This window comes from Netta rufina (assembly GCF_964035555.1).
Source record: "Netta rufina genome assembly, chromosome: 7".
NCBI lineage: Eukaryota > Metazoa > Chordata > Aves > Anseriformes > Anatidae > Netta > Netta rufina.
In genome coordinates this window covers 14,316,839-14,331,743 of record NC_140130.1, presented here as the reverse complement: position 1 = coordinate 14,331,743, position 14,905 = coordinate 14,316,839, and the positions used below count along the sequence as shown (strand labels likewise).

At 37.1% G+C, this 14,905-nt stretch overlaps 1 protein-coding gene across 1 annotated transcript in view; it reads left to right on the top strand.

Moving 5' to 3' along the window:
* LRMDA (leucine rich melanocyte differentiation associated) overlaps positions 1–2,269 on the top strand; it is a 677,631-nt gene extending 675,362 nt beyond the window's left edge. The window contains 1 exon segment of the mRNA XM_084290336.1: positions 194–2,269. Within this exon segment, the coding sequence (XP_084146462.1) occupies positions 194–273 (80 nt within the window). The 3' untranslated portion in view covers positions 274–2,269.
* The last annotated feature ends 12,636 nt before the right edge of the window (positions 2,270–14,905 follow it).

Sequence of the window (14,905 nt, the reverse complement as noted above, 5' to 3'; positions counted from 1 at the left end):
GAACATAAGTTTTCCTAGTGGATTAAAAGCTGATGGTTGAAATGGTAATACTGAATATTTCCAACGTACTAACTTTCTTTTGCAGTATGACAAGAGAACTGTTCGTCCCCCTCCTTCAAATTTCCTTGTTGGTGTGCCTCTGAATGTTGTGCCACTGCTTTCCTAATTGTAATTCATTTCCTGTTTCCTGTAGGCATTTTGGGAAAATGTCGCTACATTTACTATGGAAAGCATTCCGAAGGCAACAGATTCATCAGAGATGACCAGCTGTAGAACACAACGCTCTTTCGTGCCTCTTCAGTCCCTCCACATGAGAAGCACAAATTGCATCTAAATTTTAAGCATGTAACTAAAGTCCTCTAGTGCCTTCTGCTGACTTTGCCAAGCCTGTCAAGATCATCCTTCTATCTTAGTCTGAGTAGCCACATAGAGATTGACATGATTGCCTTTAAGCAGGTCCCATCCACCAGTGTGACAGACAGCTGCAGCCGAGCACCCGGCCTGACAGGAGGAGCACCGTGATGGATTGCCTGGTCCAATTGCTGCTTGCAGAAGAGCAGGGGTCACACCTGGGGCTTCAGTGAGCATGCTCCATCAGTTGGCGCCTTAGCAAAAGCAGCACGTTTATCTCCTGCTTGCCTGTTGAGCGAGAGTGGCTGGCGATATCAAAGTGTTTATAATAGAGAGAGGCTATAATTTCAGATGAAAAAGCCCCTTATCTGTTCTAAGTTTTTTCCCTGTGAATTAAGTGCTTGTGTTTCTATCATCTCCTACATGCTCACACAAATCCTCTTCATAGAGCACGTTTGATTTTTCCACAATATGGATTATTGTTTCTTTCAACAGGAAAAAAAAAATCCTGAAAATATATTTCAGCTATGCAAAGTACTATCAATGTGTATTTTTGATTATATGCAAAGGAAAAGGGTTTAAACAATTTCGCAGACAAAATTTGCTCATTATTAAATTACATCTCAACATTTGCTTACTCTGACCTTCAGAAAGTGGGTCATTTTTAACACTGTAGTAGTTGCACAAGGTTGTCTGTCTACTTGGAAAAAGCCCTCAATTATGATATTAACAGTGTGCATTATTCCTGGTTTATTGCACAAGGTAGTTTTAACTTGTGTAGAGAGTACATTTTGAATGAAATGCTTAAATTTGGAATGAGAAAAGAGCTTAAAAAGAGGGATATAAAATAAAATTGCCACCAGATGGGTATGATTACTCAGATGGGAAAAAAGACAATAAAAGTAACTGGTGGAATTAACATAATTAACAGCTTTACTAGTATATTCTAGAGAAAAGTTCTGATTAATACCTTTTGAATTCTACCTAAGAAGGACTACTGTCAGGTTTTCAGTGAAAAAACAAGAACGCGTAGCATATTTCTTGCTTGTTTATGAAACACGTTGGACATGCATGAACTTCTTACTGTGAAAGAAAGCTCACAATGCCTAATAAATACATCATGTTAAACACTGCTAGTTACAATGTGAGTGACCTAGGAATATGCAAAAATTCTGCCCTCTGTTCCAAACCTATCCATATTGGTCCTAGTTGAGAGTCATCGCTGTCTGGCTGTTCTTGGTTTGTTTGAAATTATTTGATGCTCCTAATTTAGAAGTTGCCTAATGTTTTTGGCCATTGTCATGGCTGGTGTTGCATGCAGAAGTGGAACATGGAAGCCACTTGTAATACCTCTACTAACGTCATAGATGGTTACCAAGAAATGCCAATTCATCTTAGAAATCCTGGGAGATATTAGATAAAGGAAAAAAAAAATGCGTTTTTTTTTTTTTTGTTTGTTTGTTTTTTTCTCCACAAAAATAATTATTGGAAGTATGTAGGGCACTTGTCTTCTCTCTTGGTTACCAGAATAACAACAATTCTAGTTTGTTCATAATATTTTGTCTGTTTTGAAGCCTCCACATGCTTTGGCTGTGGCATATTATAGGCAGCAGGGTTCTGCTGGGTGTTGAGAATAACCTCATGTCACTTTCAGTCTGGTTGCATGTATGTTCTTGTCTTTATGAAAGACTTTAACCCTGCCTCAAACAATAAACAGCACTTGCAAACTGACCATACGATTTTTCCATCTTTATTTTGCTTGTTTACTTTTCCTAATGTCAAAACCATTTGTATCATTTTTAGGAGTGTTTTGTTCCATGCAAGGCTTTGGAGGCAAAAAATATTTTTGGAATGAGAGATGTGATCACAGTCTTGTCCATTTTGGTTTCTTTTTTCACTTGGAGGATTATATACCTATAGTTAAATATGATAAAGCCCTAATTACAAGATGCTCGAAGGGAATTGAAATTAAAAGTCACTGATTCTGGAAAAGCAAAAGGATAATATATGAATAATTATTTTATATTGCTAACAAGTGTTAGGGTATTGTTTAAAAACTAGTGTGTGCGTGGATGTTTATTGCTGTTTATACAAACAACATTGTTTTTTAGCATGTGGAGCATTTTCAAGTATCTTTTCTTCTTTTGGTGTTGTAATCCACTGGTTAGCCTAAGTGGGTTTAGCTAAAGAGAAGTGGGCATAAAGAAGAGTTGAAGACGTATTTGAACACCTGCCTCTTGAATGCCTCAATGCTGCAGTGGAAATTCATAACAGATACAAAATATAAATATATAAAAATGTGCCTTGCCATATATGCATTTAACATTTGTAAAGCTCTTCACTTTTTTTTTTTTTTTCCTCACATTGTACAGTGTCAGAAGATAGATTTATTCTGTATGGACTATAAAGAAAGCTTGAGCAAAAATCATTTCTTAAAAGCCACACAACCAGCAAATCACGAACACACACCAAAATAAAATAATAAAAAGAAACAAAATATTGTCCATTGTTATGGAAAATTATCTTCAGTAATCTGCTGGATCTTTATGCTGGACATTGTACAAGCTTTCAAGTTTTCTGATCCTTTGTAAGTACAATTGCTGTTAAGATAATTCAGGAGAAATACCAGTTCATTTGGCAGCATACTAATAAATATTTATAGTGCAAACTGTGCATATGAAGTTGTACTAGTGCTCCTCTGTTTAGTACAATTGCTTATTTTGAAAAGTCACTGAATTTCATCCAAATGCACTGAAGTTGTTGAACGTTGCAAAGTTACTGTTACAGTCTGCTGTTTATCTCAGTCTGAGGTGCACCTCTTCTAATCTGGACAGGGAGGCTTTCCATCCAATTTCTCCATGTTACCTGGCCCCTAGGAGTGCTTATGTTTAAGGAGGACACACTTGCATGAAGGACAGCAACATGTACAGGTGTCCTGCCAGCAACTACCCTGTGTTGTCCTTCTGTTAGAGTATCAGATGAGCAACCTCTGCACCCTCTTTTGTAATGGAAAGGCTTCTTAAAAAAAACAGCTGCTCTTGTTATCCTTTTCCAAATTTTTCTTAAAACTGTTTTTGTCCATAATACCTACAAATAACTTCACAATAGTTTCCTGTGACTACAGCTTCCATGCTGGGAGGGTGTTGTTTCCTCTTTCTGAGCTTTTTCTGCTGGTCAGTTCCCATCTGTTGTTTCTTGTGTGAGACTGAAGTTCTGTGCAGGTGAGAGCATGTACATGAGGATATGTCAAGGGATATCCCCAGCAGTGCTGGGGGCACAGTGTCAACTCCTGTCCCCAAGAAAGGGACAGGCTGCTCGTCCAGCCTGCGTCTTCATTTATGGCCAGTTGTATGTACTATGTAAGCTTTAAAGCTGTTAAGACTTGACAAGCTGAGAGGCAAAATGAAGATAGTTCTCTCCTTCTTCTGCTTCGAGGTGAGGGGATGGCATTTCTAAGTCTTCTGCGGAAGAATATGTGCTGCACAAACCAACCCTGAAGCCCCTTAGTTGTGACCGCATGGTATTGCCATGGCCTCATGGCCTTTGCAGCTGGCAGGTCCCCAGATACCTAAGTGGTCTTACTGGATTGAAATAAAAATCTTAGCTCATGCTTGAGTAGCTCTGCTAAACAAATAGTGTAGGCCCAGCTCTACCATCTTATTTTAGATAAGCCTCCTGCTAAAATCCCAGTATTTGTTTTTATTTGAATAAAAGGTGCATAATCAAGGCTGATGGGTCAGAATAAGGGAAGCTAACACTGAGAATTTTCTAAATCACTGGATATTGGTCTTATGTTGTTCCCCTTTAAGTCAGAAGAAAGAAACAAACCTGCCCGTGCTTTTGAAATTTCTTTCTTTAAATTACAGGGTTCGCTTGCTGCCAGTGGGTGTATTAATATTTTTTTTTCCTGTCAACCATACGAGCATGTTGGGAAATGTTTACCATCAGCAGAGCTTTGCTAGGTGTAGCCTATATGGGGAGGTTCTGAATCAGCCCATTTTGTACTGACTCAGACTGAGCCTTACCGTATATTTCTACTTTAAGTGGTGTGATAGCTGTCACAGGAGCCTCTGCTTGCGTTTCCTTTTTTGTTGTTGTTGTTGTTTTGTTTTCCTATTACTCTGTGTACGTCCGTCTGTCTGTCTGCTTTGTTAAATGGTTGGCATATGTGAAAGAAAGAGGTGAATTTCAGTTTTTCAGAGGTGTAGCTGTATAGGCAAGATTGTGGCTGGATGTTTGGCACGTTCTAAGTAGCCATTTGCCGGATTAGTCTGGGGAATTTGACAGTGAATCAGGTGATATCAAGTCAGGTCTTACATGCCTTGCCAGCTGTTGTCCTCTATTCCTGAAGATCTCTAGCTGTGTCTGCCTCAATTGCCATGTCATTGCTCTGCAAGCAAGTGATGGCGTGAAATAGGTAAGTGCTCCCATTTTCTTTTTAAAGTGAAATTTCTGCTTCACTGCTTGTGGTATAAGAATTGAAATGCATAGTTTGCTTTTTCAGTGTTTTTATATAAACACCTGGTAACCATTACATCTCACTGCCTAGTCTACTTCTGCTGTTTAGTTAAAATTTGTTTTCTGTATTCGTTTCTACTTTAGTAATGGGAATAAAAGAAAACAAGATATGATTGTGAGAAGACAACCATCTACTGTGGGACCATGGCTACACTAACAATTCCAAATAATGCCCAACAGTTGGGCGTTATTATATATACAAGCAAGTCTGAAGGTCTTGAAGGACCAAGCTGGTTTATGCCTTCTTGTTTTGAACTTACTTGAAGTTAACCTGTGACTGTGAGTAACTGATACAGCCTTTGATTTCCTTATGCCACTCTGTCAGTATTAAATGGTTAAAGAGTGTTGTCCTTTCTACAGCTAATGCTCATTTTACTTGTAATATGACCAGAAAAGCCTACAGAGATCTCAGATTATCTGAGAGTTAAACCCAAGAAAAGTGGCTTCTTCCAGTAATTTATAACTTGTTCTTAAGGAGTATTAAGAGTATTTTCTTTGGCATTTGTTATGTGAGAATGTGCAGGGTACAGCCAGCACTCCTATTTCATCAAATCTGTTTGAATTAATATGTTTTCTGTATGTGGTACTAAAAGAGCTGAATCTTTCTTAAAGTTACCTTTTAGGTTAGGTGACTCTGATGGACTTGCCTCTGGTGGTGTTGTCAACCTGAAGCTGACCCTGTCTTAGAGTTGCTGATAATTAGATTAAGGTTTCAGATCAGGATTTTCACAAGCCTTCAAGGAGCAGATATTTTTAAGGACAAACTAAGTCGTGGTCATGGCACATTCACAAAATATCATCATCATCTCAGCATCCTTAGCATTTTAATGTAACAACATCTTGGAAAATATATTTAGTTCAAAGTTAGTTGCATTTGGAAGTTGTAATGTAAAAGTCTATTCTATCTTCTAACATTGCATGTAATATGATGGCTGTGAGAGCCATCACTAAATATGTTCAAAACCACTTCCCAGCACAAGTTTAAAATTTCTTAGAAATATTTTGCATTCTGGTTGAATGTTTTGCTGCCAATTTAAAAACAAAACTATGTAAGGTCAAATTTATTTATTTATTTATTTATTTATTTATTTATTTATTTTTAAACTTACTTAATCTAGTAAATTTACTTAATCTAGATTTATTTTTAATCTTACTTAATCTTAATCTAGAAAGTTTTTAATTGACTATCTCACCCTTCATCCAGTTCCACCAATCCTCTTAGAATATAAATACATCCTTATAGTATTATACCTTTATAATAAAGTTTGTAGAATATAATATGTTTGGAAAAGTCTTTATTAATGTTATGTTTTAGTTTATTATACTTGGAAGTAAAGACGAGTTTCACAGAATCCCTTCAGATCACAGTCAAACACTAGAGAACATCAGTGGCAGAAGAGTGCAACTTAAAAATTTCTACATCAATTTTACATTTGCGTGAAGCAAATAAATAGAATACCAAGGTAACTGAAATTGATATCGCTGGCATAACTTTTATCTCAGATTGCACTGTTGCTTTTATGTTAATGCTATTTTTTGCAATTCAGTATTTAAGATTCAATAGAGTAAAAACAAAGAAAGGTTAAGATTTCTGAAGACAATCTGCTTATTCATTTTATAGGCTTCTCTGATTTTATAAGACCTTTGAAACAATGTGTGCACTCAATTATCTGGCATTCAGTGTATCTATCGAGTAAGCAGACAGTTGTGGACTTCAGGGAATTTTCAAACACACGTGCTGTTCAACCTTAGCAATCTTCTTTTTACCTAGAAATTGTTTTCAGAAATTCCCATATAATGAAATTTCTGTTTAAGTTGATAGCTGTAAATGAGGGCACAGTTGCTTCATTTCCTTTTGACAATAAGCCAAATGCATCCCTGGTGGAACTCCATTGATTTAATTCTACTTGAACTAAGCTACACTGGGGATGAATTTGGCCCAGCTTGAGATTTTTTTATTCATCTTTTCTTTAATTTCCTTTAGCTTAGTAGTCGATTTAGGGCTGGTCAGAGGATTACAATGCAAGAGAGGGGAAAAGAAAAACTTCTCTGCTCAAGATCATTTCCTTTTTAATACCCTACTGATTTAACCATGACTTGTAATGTGTTTCAGGTAGCCAAATTTCAACATCAATTTTGGAAAAAAGTTCACTATACTTGGAGTCTCCTTCCTTGGCTACTTCCCAAACCACCAAATCACCACCTACTATACAATGTGCATATTATAAAAGGCAATGGAAATGTCAGTGAGCTGGGAAATATGGACAAACTGCAGTTATCAACTGGTGCCTAATATGGTTAGCTTGAGCCCCAGTAATTGCACACCTCTTTGGCTATTACTTCAGATGAGGGTGGAGCTGCAAGATCTCAACATCTGTAATGCTAAACATACCACATACCTTTCCTCCCAGCTACTGCTTGCTGTGCTTGGGTTTCTGAGAGGCTTGGGGTGGTTTCTGTTCATGTGATGCTCATGCCAGTCTTCTTTTTTTTTTTTTTTTTTTTTTTTTTAATAAGTTTTGGTTATTGTGGGTTCACACCCAATAAGTTTCAGGATTGAGCAAAGGCTGAAAGCATCATTCAGCCAAAACCACTACAGAGCTGTATGTGGTTTTCATCTGAAACTGTAAATCAGCTACATTCACTGAGGGGTTAGCAAACCTGGCCTGAATGTCAAACCTCCAGCAACTCTCCCAAATCAGGCTAGCTCTGGGTTTCATTATGAAAGGTTTGCACAGCTCTAGCTAAGCCCTCATTTTCCACTTTCAGATAAATGCTTTTTCAGCTGTATTTATGAGGCTTAAGAGAAAACAACAACAACAACAACAACAACAACAACAACAACAACAACAACAAAAAACTACCAGCTGTTAATGTTAATCACAAGTTTATAGTATAAGCACATTCTGAGTCTTATCTTCTTCCCTTTCACGTCAGTGGCAAAGCTTTCAACATCAATGGCAGTAGGAGCACATATCACAAAACATAGGAATACACACCCATTTTAAAGGGAAAATATAGAGGTTTGCTTTGAACAAACAAAGCCAGGAACAGGACACTGTACACTTAAATGTTTTGCTCCATGTGCACATTCATTCTCTCATCAGGATGCACTCAGTGGCAATATGGAAGCAAGCACAGGTTTCAGCTTAATGCTGGAATGGTTTGCATTTTCTTATGAGACATCAAAATACATGTAAAAGCAGGCTCTTTGACATGAAAGTACCAAGATATGCAATATAAAATCATGAGCGTCTATCACCTGTGGTAAGAAGGAAGCCGAGAATTGTTAGTTCTGAAGCAGAAGCTGGCTGATAAGTTTCTGGAGGTTTTGACAGTGGAAACAGTTTGTTATCTATCAGAATGGAAATTACTGTTATTTTACAGAGGTTTAGTCTATTCCAGATATAATTATTTTAACCATTTAGTCAGGTCTGATGGTTTTGACTTGTGGTTTTTTGTTTTTTTTTTTTTTTTCTCAAATCACAACATAAATGATTTGATCTATAAGACATTCTGCTACATTTGTCATTTGGGTTTTGAGGCTTATAAAAATGTATGTCCCTGTTTCCATACTGGAAAATTATAGATGGTAGTTTGCTCTTCTTACCTGTTAGGATTCTGAGACTTAGTTAATTGAAACTTTCCCAGCTCTGTTGCAATAACATATCACAAGAATTGTATTCTCACTCTGTGTTGTTGTTTTTTTTTTTTTTTTTTTTTTTTTTTTTTACAAAATGCCACATTTTAACTTATATATATATATATATGTATATACACACAAAAGTAAATCCCAAATAAATGTCATTGTTAATGCCATTGTTAAAATTTATCCTTTAGGGCATTCTACCCAAAGTAGTGGTGATAACAGTTTACTTTTCAGAGCAGTTTGAATTTGAGGCTGTATTTTCTAAATATTATTTTCATCCATCTATCATGTTCATGTGTTTGAAAACGTGTAAATACTACAAAAAGCTTTGGTTGTGTTTTCTTGTTTAATCAGGTCTGTATCATGCATCGCAGTAGCTCCTGGCTAATGCAGAATACTGTCTTTATCAGAAGTCTCATATCATGCTGGCAGTCCTCCTTTCCTTATCCCTGCAGAGAAGAAAAGTAACATCATAAGAGGTTTGGAAATCTTGTTTATCCTTAGCTTATAATCACTGTATTATTGAGGATAATAAATGTATTCTTGCCCTTTCCACCTTTTTGCCTGCCTTTCACTCACTGATTTTCCAATTAGGCTGAACACAGTAAATTCTTGACTGTGTGCAGTGATAATTCTGGTTACTTGTTTGGTATTAACTTTTTCATTTAGTCTTCAGTGCAGCCTTCTTTAAGCATTGACTTTTAAAGTAACTTATATAGAGTTTAATAGAAGTTAATGAATTTTTGCTTCCAGTTATGGTCTTTCATCTAGCAATGAAATTAATGGTGAAACAGTGCCTCCAAGGAAAAATAAAACAAAAAATTGTAGTGTCCCTGGATGCCAGGATTGAATGTACAATGAGGTGCATACACAGCAAAGGTAGGGTGCAGCACTGAGGACTGGATTGCTCATCTATCCAGAGCAGGAATGGATGCATTTTACTTGAAGGTTTGGGAATGCCCTCTACAACAGAATCATGTCTCAGGTTACCCCCTGCTAAATGAGCATCTCACATCTAAGTCCAGCTTTCTTCACTGTCAGATGTAAATAGGCAGAATGGTTCTCCTAAAAAGCAATCGCTATTGTTAGGATCCCTCTAGGGGATTCCTCTAGTACTAGCAGGGATATGGACCTATATGATGTATTTTCAAAAAACATGATTGAATTGCATGTTTTCTCATATGTGCAGCCCCATGTGCCACCATTGCATTTTTGATCTTGAAGCTATTTTTTAAAAAATAAGAAATCTAACTAGGAGCCCAAATAATTATTTTAACAAGCTAAATTTTCTAAGTCCAACAGCCAGTCAAATCTGGCTGAAACATGGCCAGTTGAAATGGGTAAAGAGAGCCCCAGAGTAAAATTACACAGTGTTTAACTGTGTGAAACATGTCTGGCTGCCCATACACAGTCACAAATAACTCCAGGAGAATCTGAAGAACTCAGACTGCCCAGGGAAAAGGAAGAAAAATGACTATGTATTGTATCAATTAAACCCAAAGGGAAAATGTCATAATCAAGATGTCCAGTTCTATTATTTTGTTTTGTTTGTTTGTTATTTTTGTTTTTATCTTAATATTAAAAGACAAAGAAATCCCAATTTGAGCTTAAAAAGGATGTGCATTTATTTTACATAGGTGATAATGATATAAGACTGCTCTCTTCTTCTGAACTGTGTTTTCAGCTCTTGGAGTCCTGCCCTGAGACCTCTTAGTGTCCATTAGATGATCCATTTTGTACCCTTAACCTATGTATTCTTATCAAAATGTTAATTCTTCCAAGCCTTGAAAAAGGCACCCTGTTATACTGTGTATTTTGTATGCCAAATTATTCCACTTTAGTGGAAAAAGAACAGAAACGTTAAGGAATTCATGTGTATCTGAGTTGTGCACATCAATCTTCTAAGGCGGCACATAACAAAGGTCAGAAATAGCCTAGCGCTGTGTTTTGTGTAGCGCATTATTCTATGAGAAAATGTGCCCAAGTTCCTCCTAAAACATTGTTTTCAAGCATGGTTACTACTGAATATATTTCTAAATGACAAGGTTTATTTGCCTGTATTTTGATATGTTTAGGGGAAACTCAGGCTGACAGTTAGAGGAGGCAGGAAGAGGGAGCTACAACAAGTTCCACCCAAACACAAAATGTCATCTCTTCCCTAGCTAGGATACAGAAGCATCCTGATGAAAAAAAGAGCAGACATTTAAAAGTTTCTGACATGTGTCACAGATGCAGCCATTGAGCCACTGTTCCTGATGTAGCTCGAAATGACAGCATCCAAGCCATTGGAACTGGCTGCGGGACATTCAAAGTTTGGTGTGTGTCGCATTTAATCCTTGTCATGGCACATCTAGGGAATAAAAAAGACAAATGGACACAGGCAGTAGTGATAGTTCAAAAAACTTAAAATAAAGCTTCCCAGTCTAATTGATATTATCAAGCTGTGCTAACATTTACCAGCCACCAAGTAGGCAGACAGGAGGTCAGCACCCTTTTTTCCGGAAATTTTCCCCCAAGTCAGAAGGATAAATCTTTCAAGCTTTCTGTAAGGGTGACCCAAATACATGAACTGTGTACTCAGAAATAGCACTGACTTGCCAAAGAAACTCCTTAATAATCAAAACGTATAAAGACAACAAGGCTTCAGTCGCTGATGAAGCAACTTGTCATGTGTGCCCTCATGCTATTTATTTATACTAGCTGAGGATCCAGCCAATAATGATGATTATTGTACCAAAGAGTTGAATTTATTGATTTATTAATTGTACTATCTCTGGATATCTTACAGCTTGCATTTCTGATTATATCCTTTTAAATCTGAGTTGCAGACAACTTAAAATAACATTCTTTTTAAGCTATCATGTTGATATTTTCTTTGAAGTAGTGCATCTTTTAATGCCGGCCCCAAAAGTTTGTGCAAATAAAAGTGATTGTAATGGCTCAGGGACTGCAGCACAGATCACTTGAATCAAGAGCTTTATGTCGAGGTTTCCAGAGAATTTATGGTCAGCAACCCATTAGCTTGTCATTGATTGCAGTGGATGGGTGCCTGCTCCTCATCTAACTTCTAGTTTAACATAGGAGATACCTTTCTCTTTAACAGCCTGGGAGGTGAATACAGAGGATTCAATTTTAGCATTTTCCAAATACAATCAAACTCTGATAATGCGAATCCCCTGGCAAGCTGAAGTTGGAAAAAAAAATCTTTTGTATTAGAAAGTCAGTGGTACCTACAGGCTATTGGAGTGGTTTCTAGTTAAATCTTTTGGCTACCTAGGCATAGTGATAAATCAAGCACGGATTTAACAGTATTTCCTTCTGTATGTTAAAACAGACATTATAGATGTTAGGATGGAGGAAAAGAAGGCTCAGTGAAGGAATGTGTTTAAAACACACACTTTTTATGCAGCTTTATGAAAGGATTGACAAATAAATTTGTTACCTTAAATCCATCCATCACATTACTGGAGAAGAATGTTGTATAGTTTTGTTGTCTGAGGTTCTAAAATATTTTTAAACGTTTTTCTCTTTGCATCCAAAACTAAAGCTAAAAGTTGAAAACATTGAAACAACAACAGCAAAACCAAAAACCAAAACCCCACATATTTCTATCCTGGGTCAGAAATATGAAAACAATATATCCCAAAAGACCGCTTTTTTATCCTTGTATAAAATATAGCTTTAGGAGAAGTCAAGTTAGCATGCTAACTTAGACCTGAACTCCGAATGCTTTGAGGTTCTCCCTTTGACAACCTTAATACCGGTTATACTGACATTCAAACTTGGTTGACTTGGTTGCCCTCTGGAAGAAAAGGATGCTCAGACGGACTCCTCCATTACATGATTTCTTATGCCTTGAAGGGTATGTTCATGAGGTATTGCCTGGTGAACTCTTCCTGTGTCTAAATTAAGAGACTGGTGAGGCACATAGTTCAGTGGGGAGGTTGCAGCAGGCACCAGTATTGCTGAGGGACAGAGCAGGTAGGTGCTGACCTGCCCATAGAGATTCCCTTTGTACAGCACATTGTTCGCCTCAGTACCAGTGCAGGGGAAAACATACTAGCTTTAAACTCGGTCCTTTCTGCACAGGACAGGTAAATTGAAGCTCCCATGGGAAGCTAGGTTCACCTCCAAAATTCTTCTCTTCAAAGATATGTAATCAAGACCTACAGGGATAGCAGAGCAAAACCAAGGTAATAATATATTTTTCTTTATGGCATATCACAGAGAAAATAAGCCTTGGTCAACTTTCAGCTGGTTTTGACTGTCAGCATAAATGTAAATTAGTAGTGCAAGGTGGTTTCATTGCTGGCAGAGAATAACATTTGAAATTGTTTTGCTGAGGCTGTGCACCATTTCTGTGTATTGGTGATTGATGCACAAAAGACTTGGAATAAGAGAACATGGTGCAAGCTGAGATTGTGGGTTCTCTTCTCTTTTGGATCATGTCCTCTTGTTAAGCTTCTTGGACTCTGGAAACGTTGTGGCTGCACATCTGCTTTTTCCAACAACGTTTTTGCATGTTTATGGTCCTACACACAGTGAAATTAGAAAGTAACAACAAAAATGAATTAATAAGAAGAAAGTTGTAGAGGGGAAAAGGGATTGACAATTAATCATTCTTTTACAGTAATGACAATGAACAGTGGGAAAGAGAGTGGGTGGAAAAATATTTTTAAAACTGTTTTTCTAATATTTGTGGCTGTAGTTGGCAATCTTCATATATCATGTAGAAATGTTTACTGATCTCTCGTAGTGACTGTGTTCCACAGGGCAGAGTTAAGGTTGTGGCAAAAAGCCACTCCTAAGTTTTCTTCTTCATTGTGCATCATCTACTACTGCAAATAGGGTGTGGTTACTTTTTCCGTTTATCATATATGAACTATCAGTTCAAAGAAATGAGACAAAAGTGCGGGAAAGAATGTGTTCATTCAAATTATTGTATTGGATTTCATCTACTTATTTTGTCTCACTACAGAACCTGTTTGCATAATTGACAGCAATAGAAGTTCATTATTTCTCTCTGTAACGGAAACTCAGTTGTATTTTTTTTCCCTGCCAGATAATTCCAGAGGATTTATGTAAGCTAGGGATTTCCTATTTGCCTTAATGGGAGTTACCCCACATGGTACAATAGATCATTGGCACAGCAAAGGAAGATAAGTCAAAAGACCCCTAGAGAGCAATGTTGATTTTAAATATTTCTCTTCTGTTATAACTTCCATAGCATTCTATGCATTATGAAATGCCTGATAAAGTTAATTTGCTGCATTGTAAAATAAAGCCATCATTATCATTATTAACTGTAATTAACTGTGCATCTGATCACTGTGCATAATAGAAAAAGACAAATATAGCATAAAAACACTTTAATATCATAATTACTGGTCCATTTGTATTGTTCTTTGTAAATATGCAAATGCAAAGTAATTTGATTGAATGTGTTGAGCTATGTTGCTTTTTGCTTATCCTACTCTGATTACAAAGATTCAGTCTTTTCTACGAACATTTTTGGCTTCAGATGTTCTTTTAATGGCAACCCGTGCAAAGGAATGAAAACAAACAGCCCCATGAAGTGTGCTGGAGCCACTCTATAATGTCATTTCCTAGACTTGTACTTTCTAAGAATATTTTAAGCAAATTTATGCATTTAATCTGTGGACTCAAGTCTAGCAGTGGTAAACCTAGTCCTACAGAGATTAAGTTGGAAAACAGACTTTGCTAGGGAAGAGGAAGAGAACGTTGTGCTGTGCAGCAGTAAGTCATAATGTCATGGACCAGAATCTTTAGGTAAATCGGGTATTCTTAACTGCAGGTCTGGAGTGGAGTTACTAGTTTTCCTGGTCTGTTGAGGACTCTTGGTCCCAGCACTGATTGCCTGGCTCGAGAAAAGAAGTGGAGTTCCAAAGTCTGTATGGCCTTTCAAATAGCAGTCTTAGAAAAAGACTCATAAATGAAGGTAAGCCCAAGCCTGAAAGCCTTCCTAACACTAGATGAAATGGCCTGGATTTTTCTTCTTTTGGGAATTGGCCATTTTTGTCTGCATTGATTAAAGAGTCTAAACTCAGTGAGATTGCTTGGGAAATGAACTAATTAAGGAAAAAAGATTTCAGGATTTGACACTTTGGTAGGAATGTCATGGATTTTTAACGGGATTATTGACCAAGGGAAGAGGTTGCAGGACTTCACCATAGGCAGTTTATTGAAAAGAATCCATTTAACTTGCCTCTGAAATGAAACCACTGTAAAGATTAGCCTTTCTAAGATCTGCCTGTTACTATGGTCAGATGCCACCTCTTTTTCTGCAGCATTAGTCCTAGTGCTTGTTGCAACATTGTTCTGGGTGTTTTCTGCTTAACTCAGGGTGCCACTGATTCCCAGAAGCAG